The sequence below is a fragment of the Dermacentor variabilis genome, chromosome 2, assembly GCF_050947875.1.
Source record: "Dermacentor variabilis isolate Ectoservices chromosome 2, ASM5094787v1, whole genome shotgun sequence".
NCBI classification, from domain to species: domain Eukaryota; kingdom Metazoa; phylum Arthropoda; class Arachnida; order Ixodida; family Ixodidae; genus Dermacentor; species Dermacentor variabilis.
In genome coordinates this window covers 15435709-15448840 of record NC_134569.1, presented here as the reverse complement: position 1 = coordinate 15448840, position 13132 = coordinate 15435709, and the positions used below count along the sequence as shown (strand labels likewise).

Here is a 13132-nt window from a genome sequence, read left to right as displayed (position 1 = left end):
CAAACTACTTCAGCTATCACAAGGCAGTGTTAGCAGTTGCTAGGTAACAATCTCACCAGTCTCTTGTGCATGTTGTGTAATTGTGTTCGTCAGCCCCGTTTAATAGACGACTCTCGTACACTTTCTGGTGCAAATAAATATTTTCTTGCCTTCTGGTCTATGCTCTAGTAATTTTCTTTCTTTCCATGGGTAATACACGTTTCAGTGCCATATAGTAGAAATCTATTTGCGGCTACTTTTACTCCTCTTATAGCACATAGAGGCCAGAGATTCAGCGGTATAACTTAGTTTGGTTCAGAAACCAAATTACTTTAATTGCTTTACGCTTTTCTATGGAAATTTCCATGATATTCCTTTCTAAACACAGCAAAGCAATTCTCTCAGCATGTGCATAATCATTGCGAATTTTGCATTTATGACTCAATATTTTCTCAAAATGATGAATTTGCAAATTCACTAAGCCGCTTGAAGCGAGGAGGACGAAGCGAAGGCAAATTCATGCACTAGCCAACATTCCCACGCTCTTTGAGCCGCCGTGCTTGCAACTCCCCTGTAGATAGCGCCAGAGTTCACTCAAGCGACCTTTGCAGGAAACTCTATTCCTAACTCTTACGCCATGACTTATGTAGGAAACTCTATGCCTAACTCTAACGTTACCATCAAAGGTTGTAGAATAGCCATTCCGCGGCTGGCGCAAGCACTGCGTGCCAGCAAGAACAAGGTCGACATTCATGGCGCGATATTCTAAGTTGCAAACGGAGCAAAATGTGGAAATTTTTTCCTGAGAAGACGCGCACGATAGCTAAGGAACAGGTAATGTCGGTTTCGTAAATTTTAATTGATCGAGCCTATAGTACTCGAACGCCAGCTATCTGTTCTGCGCGTTACATGACTTGCCCAGTGCAGGTAACCGTAACAAGATTATCCTCCCGTTTGATCCTTAATGAGTTCTGCAGTCTTTCTGTCCTTTAGCGTTGCTCCTATCATTTACCTTGCCATTCCTCGTCAAGAGTATTTGCTCGCATCGAAGTTCAGCCTTCCTTAAGTTGATACTGGTACAAGAGGGCAGTTGAAAACTAGCTGGCACGATGAGAGTAAAAAGAAAATCTTGGTTTGGGTAGACGTCGGTCAATGCAAAAAACTGGAAATGGTACACATCTCGAATAGGGAATCTTCCCGCAGTGTACCTAATTAGGCCAAATAATGATGACGTTTTCCTGGCGTCGCATAAATTACAATGCACACAATCAGGGAGTACATTTTCTAACGCGTCCTTGTAGTTGTTCGTATATAGGACTTACTTTCTGTAGCACTTTGTGGAACAAAAGCAGTGCCCAAAATCTGCTGTCGTGACTATATATCCATATTCTTGGTTCATAGCGTAAAGGGACACAGACGAAGACTAGAAACTGGCAGGACGAGCACTATTCTTTGTCTACTTCTAGTCTTCGTCTGCGTCCATTCTCACTATAAACTGAGAATATGCTACCGTACCAACTCGCCCAACTGTCCATCTCTTTTGCGCTATATATCCATGCCAGATGACTGCGCGTTTTTTATCGTGTCGTGTGCGGCCGCCTTATTACCACCAGGCAACATTGAAGAAACGTTATCGAAGATAAGAGTATATTAAATTATCGATTCGTGAAAGCTATGGAATATCTATGCCTATCGGTAAATATGAGAGCATATTACACTGTAGCTTCTGCTGTGAATATAAACGTAATTACAGTGAAGCATCTACGTGCTTAAATCTCAGGATAGCTTTAGCACTTAACGTAATAGAGTACAAGTGAGCGAATTCGGACAAGGTGGTTGAGCTCCGGCGCTCTGAAAAATAACACTTCCTACAGGACTACCGAAAGACGAACACTCGTTTTTCAACTAATATCGCTTTCAGAAAGAATGTTGATGTAATGAGTAAAGAATGTATTTCTAAAATCTCTCGCGCTACGGATACGTTTATTACGACCACAAAGCACCACCCCCTTTGTGTGAAACAGCTTGTTAGGAGCAATGCAATTCTACCACAACAAGGCATACTATTCGATAGATTTTTGATGTCATACGTGCGTTAGTTTTAACGCTCAGCCCTGCTTCGACATTTGCGCCGCAGGAGGCATACGACTGGGACCGCATGGTCGAGCTGGGCCGAAGGAAGAAGGCCGCTGATCACGCGGACGGAGGCGCGCATTCTCCGCCATCGAGGGAACGGATCGAGGCGTCATCCGACTGTACTGTCGCCGAAACTCCAGGTACTCGACAGGCTTCGTAGTTTTCGACGGCCCTGAACCAGTAAATTGAGAAGAGCGGCTTGCAGGGTGAGCTGGTATTACATGCTTGAAGCAAATAGCGCCCCCCCTCCCGCCCCAAAAAAAAAAAAACAGGGAAGAAGACGGACAGAGCGGTGACTATCAAGTGAGGTTTTCAATGAAATCACATAAATCTTTCATCACAAGTCTTCCTTTGTGCCGTAATAACTTAATTTTCGCGCAGAATGCCTTAAGTAGTGCGCGCTATCAATAACCGCCGATAATAACATATCGCTAATATTCTGCGAAACGAGCGAGAGTAATATAGCACGATGAGAGAAAATCACTATGACCCACAGAGAAACGCGACACAGAATATTCGCCTTATTGTAACATAGAACTGGGCTTCGTGCAATTAGACGATCCCAACTAAGCGAACGTCACTCGCCAATGGAGACGAGAACCGATCAACGAGTCGTGTCGTTGGCCGGCCGCAAGTTTCTCATTCTTAATTTGGAACTTATTTTTTTTATTTATTTATACATACTGCAACCCTAGAGGCTTATCGCAGGAGTGGGGTACAATATCAAGGGTGCCACACACACACACAGCAATAGGGGTACGTAAATAAAAGGTACAGAGCAAAGCACTAGTATCAGGAACATGCTAAGAAAAAAAATGGTCTCAGTACATACATATATGCATATAAACATTGTGAATAATACATGGTTTTAGGAACCACAGGTATCAACCACTGATTGCCTTAACAAAATTATCAAATGTCAATTTTCGTATCTTAGGGGGAAGTTGGTTCCACAATCCAATGCATCGGAGAAAAAAACTATATTTGAATATGTCAGTGCGGGCGTAGGGGTGTTATATTCAGAGGATGAAAATTCCGTGTGTTATATAGCTGCCTACATTCGGCCCACTCATTATCAATAGCGATTATCCGGCTTCTTATGCGTTGTACAATTAAAAATCAAATGCATATGGCAGAGAATGGCCTGCGGCCAGTGGCAGATGGACGAAAGAGCGCTAGAACTAACTGGTACCGTATAGCTACAGCTCCGTAGGACGGTGCCCCTCCGGTGCGGAGAAAGCACAAAGCAGCTAGTGTCCGTGAGTAAGATACAGTTCTTTAATTAATTTTTAAATCGGGTTTTGTGTTTTCTTGCTCTGAGCGAAGGCTGCGACAGGGAAGTGAAATTATGCTTGGAAATAAAAGAAGACGACGATGTCCAAAAGGCCAAAGCAAATATCGTCATAGTGCGTTGTCGTGACAGCATCCTTTTTTTTTTTTTTGGCATATCGAGAAACTCAATAGCCTGAATATGTTTATTAAAGGCGTGCGCCTTACCGTCAGCTTATACATACGCCACGTACGAACACCTTGGTCGGCATGTGCCAAATACCAACGCATTTGCTATGCACCACTTGAATTTTATGTCTGCTGCTATGGTCAACACGCTGCAGTGGTGCACTTACCCACTGACAGAATTTAAAGAATACAAACTCGTAGTGCTCGATGACAATGACCTAAAGAAAAAAATAATAAAACCGTGCCCCATCATTCGACAGCAGTCATCGCGACCGTTTCGATGGTTCGCGTCAGTTTTGAATACATTCGATAACGTGTATTAACATAAGTCTCTCCACGGAATGAAATTTGATGTAGAGTCACCAGCGAGGCAGATAAACGAGGATATCTCAATATAGCAACAACTGTCGGTACACGAGGCCCGTATTGTCACAAGGCTAGCTAGAGTGCTCCGCTGCTCCTGCTGTGCGCCAACCAGAACTTGAGAACTCGGTGTCCATTTCAATGCTTAAGCAATTTGCGCATAGACTCCAAGTAGCTGGAAACCATGAAACGTAAAAAAAAAATCTAATAATTCAACAGCATTAAACTCGTTTGCGCATACGTACAGAGCCGACCCGTAGGTCTCTCTGCCGAGCGTCTCGGGCGACAACTCGCGCCGAGCATTGGTGTTCTGCTCTTTCAGCTCCGTACTCCGCGGTCATTCCCGCACCTCCAGCGACGATCGCGCTCCCAACGGCAGCCACCGGTGACCCTGTGCCCGCGCGGCTAGACATGCCCCCAACGCTGCGGCTCCCGCCCTCGTCTCCGGCACCGTCGGAGCCCTTCGACGTGGCCTGTTCGAGGACGGTGTCGCCGTTGCCCGCCACCGCAGGGGGAGCCGGCGGCCCGCAGGAAGCACAGCCTCGACAAGCCGCGGCTGACCAGCAGCCCAACGGGTTGCAAGCGGCGGCTGCGCCAACTGGCAGCGCTCACGAAAGCAGCGAAGCAGGTGGAGCGGCGCCGGCCAAGTAGGCCGCGGCGAAGAAGGCAACACGTGCGTTGCCATCGACGATGTGCCGTGCTGCGAATGCTTACGCGCCAGGCTTCGCAAATAAATCCGCACCGTGAGCGAAGAGTGACGTTCTGCTTGGACTCTATATGTGTACGTAGGCTCGCTTCGGCGCTTACAATTGTGCGTCAATACGCCGGTGGCGGTGAACGCCATTTTAAGCCCCTGGAATAAAAACTTGTCAGACAGCGTCATAATGACGCGTGACCACGAACCTAAAGTTTCATGCGAGGGGCCGAGCGTGCCAACGAGCAACCGTAGCGTTAACGGCGTGGCAGCTGTCTTTGTAAGGCATGGCTTGTATTTCTGAAGAAAATTTGACACCCACTCTGACGGCACTGCGTTTACGGTAAGGGCCGTACTACGGCTGATATTGGAGTGACTGTGTTTCACGTCTTCCATTCAGCTTTGATCACTTTGGATAGGCTTCGAAAATGTGCTCCTAAATAAGATTTTCTTCTTCAAGAAGGACTAACCCCCTCTTATCGGCCTTAGAGAATTAAATTCTGCAGAACGATCCCGCCAGAACACATTCACAAGACTGCGCGAGCTGCCGTGCTTCCGCTCCCAAGCTTCATCGGCGTAGACCTGGTCGGACGATCTCCCGTTAGAGAGTCGCTCTGCACTGAAGCCAGAACAATTCACCATTTCTCGTCATTTTGACGCTAGTCCTGACGAGCGTTTTACGCAACGCTGCGCTTCCAGTTTTTCCACATAAAAGTCACTTTATAGACCACACCAGCATGTCTGTCTTTTCTTTATTACAATGAAATAATAAAAATACCTGCAACTAAGTGAGCGGAACGCAATGCACTTCATGCATGATACCTTGTAGTTATGCTTGTTAAACCTCATAACTGAATACGTCATCTTCATTATTCAGGAGCCTCGTATATCTTCATTATTCAGGAACCAGTACACGCAATTTGCTATATACGAAGACACCTATGTCCTGAAAAGTTTAGTTTCAGTTAGGGAGTCATTATGTCACTACTGAATGTTATTTCTCTTTCTCTCTCTTAAGGAAAATATACAGTCCTTAATGTTTCGCACCGCAGCACAGTCCGGTACAGTTTCAGAAAACTGCAGAAACCCCATTAAAACATATATGAAGCTTTAATGATCAAAGTTAACCAAGAACAAAGGAATGAGATACGCTGCCCACTAAATTTCAGTTAAAATGAAGTATAAACCAAGCAAACAGTCGAAACAAGATTCTTATCAAATTATAACAACAATGCAGAATGTGAACAATGACTCATATACAACAAGTTCGAAAAGTGTCTGGGCTTTACAGAACCTGATGTTTTTTCATTACACTCCTCTTTTGTGGGATTCAGCCACAGCGCTGTTTGCTACGTTGTCCAGAAATTTCTCGAGTTCAGCCAAACTACCGTTAAATTTTATCGCCTTTCTATTTCTTGTGTACTTTTCAATTATTTTCATTCATTTTAACATGCAATTACTCTATAGCAGTCCTGGAACTTATTCCTGGCTACAACTTGGAACAATCCACCCGCTCCTTGGCGAATTATTACAGTGGGTATGAGCCAGCTGTTAGCTAAGCAACAAGTCGGAGAGCAGTCGGTGCGCTTTCTTTTTCTTTTTTGTATCTCCTTCCGCACACTAGACGTTTTATGCTGAAACTAATATCCAAGCCGAAAATTCTTGCTTCTTTGAATGTCCAAATTAGGCGTTTATCATTTTAGTGTTTTGTAGCAAGCCATGTGACAGTGCACTCCTGTATAACAGTTCGTCGTCTGCTCATCTGAAGGCTACCATCGAAGTTCAACAATATTAGACTACTTTTCAATTTTATTAAAAGCTTAAATTTAACAATGCAACCCTCGGCCAGAATTCACCTTCTAAACAAAGCTATCGCATGATAACACCAGTCGTGGCCTCAGTCATTCATTCATGTCTCGTGCGGCACATTGCAAACGGAGCGAAAGGTGGCATGACTGAACAATATCAGTCGACTGGTACAAGCATTTATCATCTCCCGTACAGCGTATAGTGCTCCATTCTTAACTTTCAAGCATACCGAGAAACACGATTGACATAATGATAAGGAAAGCATTGAAATAGGGATCACACTTTTCTCCAAGCACAGCAAACGAAAAGTTATTAGCCCTCTGATTACACAATACACAGGACGAAATTATAGAAGTACAGAGAACATCATACTACGAACGCCTAACACAAAGACTGGACGGACAATACTAAACAAGCTGGCAATAGAATACCAGATGCCAATTGAAGAAGAGAGAGATTCCACCGGACACAGGAACACCTTCATAATACCCAAAAAAACATGCACCCAAACCATAACGCAGAGCGACGGTAAGCAAGAGCTCAGACTCAACAAAGAGCTCAAAGACGCTGAATATGTGGCTTATGTCGATGCTGCAATGTATCCGTCACAACCAGCCATGACTCTGGCAGTTGTTACAGGTACAAAAACGCACATCGCAACAACTAGGTCCATACGTACCAAACACCCAGAAGAAGGGGGGGAGGCTGCAAGAACTTTAACATACGCATTAAGCACTGGATTATGCATCGTCACTGGCTCCAACGCAACCGTAATTAATTACGCCAAGGGACTTATATCACCTCAAACATACCGAATTCTCATCGGAAAACATCCTACCCGCAAAAGAACTGTTCGACTCAACTGGACTCTCAAGACATGCAGGAGTAATTGGGAACAACGCTGCGCACGACGCTGCCCGAGCAAGTATCCACCGGGAGAGTCGCTTGCGCCGCCCATTTCTCTCTGGACAACAAATCCTCGAAGAGAGTCAAGCAGAACTACGGCCCCCATAACCAGATCAAGAAATAACAGCTTCCCAATACGAACAACTGACTACTTACGGAGAAATTGCGAATACTACCGAATTGCTCGCTATAAATGCCCTCCTCCTGACAAATTAAAGAACCAGATCAAGAAATAACAGCTTCCCAATACGAACAAATGACTACGGAGCAATCCGCGAATACTACCGAAGTGCTCGCTATTAATACCCTCCTCCTGACAAATCATTAAACACTAAGCAACTACGTGGAGACTTCTACAAAGAAGCGATTTCCCTACGCCACTCCTCATGCACCGAATACACCCAGAAGCATACTCGTCACACTGCAAAACGTGCAATACACCACCTGAAGACCTCCATCACATTATAATGGGAATGTCCATCAGGTCCAAATAATATCAGACACAGCATAAACCACAATGCTAAAATAAAAGTCCCTGAGAAGTGGTAGGCTATACTGCTCAGCGAATGCCCAGAAGACCAGCTCTGGGCTATCCGGCTGGCGGAGGACGTCGCTATACGGTTCAAGGCCTGGCCTGCTCATGACGGAAAGTGGAGCTTTACGAGGCTGGCTTCCCAGCCTCTCCGTCCCTCTTTCGAGCCCAGCAGGGACTTTTCAATAAATATGTTTTATCTCTCTCTCTGCCTTGCAAACCAGGAGATCGCGAGAGGCAGCGCGTTGGTGACGTATGGGCGCGATTCACAGCAGCCGCCACAGACAGACATGCGCTCATGCAGCGCTTTGGTGAACAGACGACGCGTAGAGTGCCTCGATGCGCGCCCCGCGAACGGAGCGGAGGCGAGGAAGCGTATTGAGGCACCCCAACGATGGATGGATGGATGGATGGATGCTATGAGCGTCCCCTTTGCAAAGGGGGGGTGGGTTGCACCACCAAGCTCTTGTTATTATGTTGCCTAATGTCCTACATATGGTAAAGAAGAAAAAAAGAGAAAAAAGAAAAGGAAAAAGACCACGATGAATTCCCATAACCAAAGTTTGTGAACCCCTATTGTGAACTGTGCCTTTGTACGTCTCCTTTTTTTTGTCGTTTTCCTACTTTTCGTCCACCAATCCTCCAATCGCTTCTTACTAATGCCTATTGGCCGGACATGTTTACTTTTCCACTGCTCTCGCTGAACCCAAGTGCTTCAAGGAGGCCAGTGATGCCTAAATCGACCGCTGGGTAGACGTCTTCACATTCTAATAAAACATGCTCCATAGTTTCCCTAGCTTTACCGCAGCAAGCACATGCTTGTTCTTCCTTCTTATATCTCGTTTTGTGGGTGCGTGTTTTAAGGCATCCCGATCTTGCTTCGAAAAGTAATAAGCTTCCCTTTGCGCTATCATAAATTGTTTCTTTCCTGATTTCGTATTTTCGTCTGAAGTAGTTACTCATGGCAGGTTTCTTTTCCATAGCTGCCACCCATGGGATTATTTCAGCCTCTCTGACTTTCCGCTTCACCTTTGTTGCTGTGTTGTCCACCCTACAGGCGCATACTTGCTGGTAAGCTTCCTAGTTCTTTTCCTCCACTGTGAATCAATGTTCGGCCTGTACAGATACCTGAACACTCTCCCAGTCCATTTACTTTCTTCCATATTCCTCAGCCGTTCTTCATACTCAGTTTTACTTCGAGCTTCCCTCACTTCAAAACTAGTTCAGCCCATATTAACGTGCACAGCTTCAGCGCCCAATGCGAGGCGACCCACTGACCTTTGGTTCCCACCGAGTCCTGATTGTACCCCTGATTTAAAGCAAACAACCACATTTGCAAAAGTAAGTCCTGGGACCATTACACCTTTCCACATAACTCGGGGGACCTCGTACCTACTGTATCCCCATAGCGTTCTGTGCTTCATTATGGCTGCATTTCTCTTCCCCTTCACTGTTATTGTTTTTCCTGTGTTTCCAAATATCTATTGCCTTCGTTTATCCATATACCAAGGTATTTATATTCTGTTACCCGAGGTATTTCCTGGCCCTGTATCTCCACTGTCTGTTCACTCTTTTCATTGAATACCATAACACCTGATTTTTTAACACTGAATTTCAAATCTTAATTGTTGCCTTCCTGTCCACAGATATTAGCCAGACGTTGAAAATCACTTTGCTTGTTAGCTAGCAATACAATGTCGTCCGCATAAAATAAGCCTGGGAGCTGCTGCTCTACTACTGTACCCACCTGTTTATATGAGAGATAAACCCGATATTACTTCCTTCTAGCGCCCTCTCCATACTCACCATGTACATCATAAACAGCAGCGGGGATAAAGGGCACCCCTGCCTCAGTCCCTTGTTGATATGAACTTTCTCCTCACTCTTCATCCCTTCCCATTCAACGCAAACGGTATTTTCTAGATAAATCTCTCTCAAAAGCTGTAGACAATCGTCACGACGCCCGCTATTCTGGCGCCATCTCGAAACCATCGTCGCCATAGTGTCGCGCGGAACTACGCTTTTCTTCTCACAATTTCGCCAAACTCTCCTCCTCGCGCTTCTTCACTCTCGTCATCTTTCGTCACCCGCTGCGCTCCGCGTTCGCTCCCATCTTTCGCTGTGCTCGTTCACTCAATTACGAGGTACGACGCTAACGCTCGCCGCAGGGAACTAGCGTCTAATAGCTGCGTTATAAGCTTAAAGCCAGCAGCCCCTGGCAACACTACATCTGACAATGCTGCCAGAGTATGTTCATTGGTTTTACACGGCACGGTGACACTTCCTATGCTTTCTTGGGTGGTGGCTGCACCAGCATATTTCTGGTCAGATTTCAATGTCAAAAGGCACATGAATCGTGAAGAGTCATAAGTGGCCATATATCCCGAACTCCAAGGTCTTTTTTTTTCTTTCACCGAGAATGCTTTACCATGCCATCGTTAAAAGGAGCTGCGACAGTGCTAATTTATGAAAATTTTGGCGCATGCTAAGAAACTCGGGTAGCTGGAGATTTTTATGCTCCTTTACGGCATTTCTCGTAGTACACCTTACCAGAGGAATCGGACCAGCCCTAATCAGGAGACGAGATCGTCAACATTGCGGCGTCACCTCCGTTTCTCAATATCTCTTACCGCCAAGCGCACACCCACTGATCGACTGAATCGTTATGCCAGGCGTTTTTCGTGATTAAGAGAGGCCGTCGGTACAAAAATGATGGAAGAACGGTCACATGTCGAACGCATGCGTTGCCTGTCCAGAGAGGCTATAGTAGCACCGGTTAGGGAGTCGCTATCTAAGAGGTTCTTCGTGTTTTTCCCACTCGTACACCCCGGTGCAGCCTGCCATTAACTCACCTCAGGTACCACCGAAGCCACAGAAATGCCCGCAATGATTGCAGATAACAGCTTGCGATTGGCCAAATGATAAATTATTAAAAGTCACGTCGCAGAGATATATAATATATCTGCCCATTGATGCAGCCGCCTTTCACTGAGCGGACAGGTACGATAATGAGGCAGTGTGATGCATGTGAAATTGTAAAGGCTTGCCGTATTGCGGAGCACCCGGATACATCCATGTCACACTCTTTGACACATACTTCAATGTAATATTAGTTGCAAATTCCTTGTATGACATACGCGAGTAGGTAGACTTTGTTTATGCATTCCAATCTCCGTAACAATTTCAGTCGTTCTTGTTACGTCTTGCTTCGTCTTTCTCCGGTTTGTCCAGCAGACAAGGATTGACATTAATATGCAAGTCGAGCGAAATTAATACAAATAAGCTCAAAATGTTAACGGTGTTAAACGCCTCAGTATACCGAGACATAAAAGTTAACTTCGCTGATTCTTCCTACTGATGACTGTTTTTTATTAACAACAAACGTTTTATGTCGCCGCATCTGTATGAGTCTTTATCCTGACGCTCGTTCGAATTCGCTGCAGTGTAGGCAAAAAGGAGTTTGCACACAAAAACATAGGGTGTATATGAAATTTAATTAAGAAATTGGCGTTACATTCGGCCACTTTAATAGATTTTATTCGTCACTGGGCGCGGAAAAAACTTTTGAGATATATTTAGTGCATTTGGCTATGTAACTGACGATACGTAGCACGCTTGCTTAATAATGTTCACTCTTATGTGCTAAAAATTCAACAGACTCACATTAGACTGCGTATGTGTGGGAATGCGAAAACATACCGTTAATAGATCTCGGAACGTCATAAACTCGCTCATTTTATATGCTCATAACATGGCGCCCCACCGTCCCCTTCTGCTGCACCATCACGTGCCCAGAGACGCACGGACTAGGCCACGCGTTTAGTCCGCAGATGGCTGCGGCGTGGCGTGTGCAATGACGCACGCACTAGCGATGCCTGCAATCAGCCAGAACAGCGGAGCCGCCGTGACGTCGTAGTAGAAGTGTGCTTGTGTCGCAACTCGGAGGACCGGGCTCGGTCCTCACCCAAACCCACATGTACATTTTCTTTTCAGAACCATTAATTCTTTATTTACATGAACCCCCCTGAGAAATCTGACACCAATCCGAGCATTTTTGACCTGTTTTTACTCTTTGTGCAGCCGGCCATCTTTGGTATCACCTTTCGGCCACGCCCACTACGACGGATTGTCGCTCAATGGGGCATACAATTCTTTCGTGACATAAATATCCCGCTCCACAGGCTTGCCAGATTTGGCTACTTTGCGCCAATTGGCTACTTTTTGAAGCTGTTGGCGGGGAAAAAAATGCCTTGGTTACTTGGCTACTTTTGAAATAGCTTGACTATCGTAATAATTGGATAGAAACTTGTGTAGCTCATATGCAGCAACATTAGCAAATATTTAGGCCACCGCACGACGACGACACTCCATATCTTTTCAAGCTGGTCCATCATCATCGTCAGTCTGACTCGGGCGCTTTCATTTTATGCAAAGGATTTTGCACTGGTGACGTCACAGCGTATTCCATCTTCGCATTGTCGTTCCGCGTCAGGCCTTCCGCACATTGGGCTTCTATGTTCGGAGTTCTGGCAGCCCGCTGGCAACCAGACGGCAGCCAGCTAGTGCCTGTCCTGATGGGAAGTCAACGTGAGGTGGAATCCTAAGACAACTCGAAGCTGCCCGAAGTTAGCAAAATCGAACACTTGGACAGCTGGCCGCGGGATAAACGTAAACATGCTACCAGCATGTCAGCGGCCGGTCTGGCCGGCGCGCTCTCGGCGTAGTCGGTCCATTTATGTGTTCCCAGCTTGAAAAGGTACAGCTGTATTCGGGAATATGATCACTTTTGCGAGATTTCACGCGACTGGGCATCTCACTTTGCAGAGCGCAACAAAAGGCCTGCGACGGGTCTGATGCCAAGACGGAAAATCGCACGTAAATAATCGCGAAAGCGATAGCTCGAGGATGCCTCGAGCGTTGACATTCTTCGAGAAACGTGTGCCCAGATTAACTCAGGCACCTGAACAGGAGCTGCGATTCTGATTTGTGATAATGTTCTAGTCATACTGCATGCTGATCAAAGCGCTCTTAGCTGTAGTCATTTATACACGCTTCATAATTTTTTTTTTATGTTCCTACATTTACTAAAAGCAGCTTTAAGTGTTGGCTGTGATAAAGTGTTCAGAGTTGCATAATAAATGAAAATGCGAAGTTTTTCCATAACGTGGCTACTTTATTTGGCTACATACCTGTGTATGGCCAAAGATGGCTACTTTTCAAATTTTGTACCTTGCAACCCTGCCGCTCGAGCGTCG

General features: G+C 45.6%; 1 protein-coding gene across 1 annotated transcript in view; it reads left to right on the top strand.

Moving 5' to 3' along the window:
- Positions 1-4688, top strand: part of LOC142571417 (sodium-coupled monocarboxylate transporter 1-like) — a 36257-nt gene extending 31569 nt beyond the window's left edge. The window contains exons 16-17 of the mRNA XM_075679746.1: positions 2117-2255; positions 4259-4688. Of these exons, the coding sequence (XP_075535861.1) occupies positions 2117-2255; positions 4259-4587 (468 nt within the window). The 3' untranslated portion in view covers positions 4588-4688. The remainder of the gene's footprint in view (positions 1-2116; positions 2256-4258) is intronic.
- The last annotated feature ends 8444 nt before the right edge of the window (positions 4689-13132 follow it).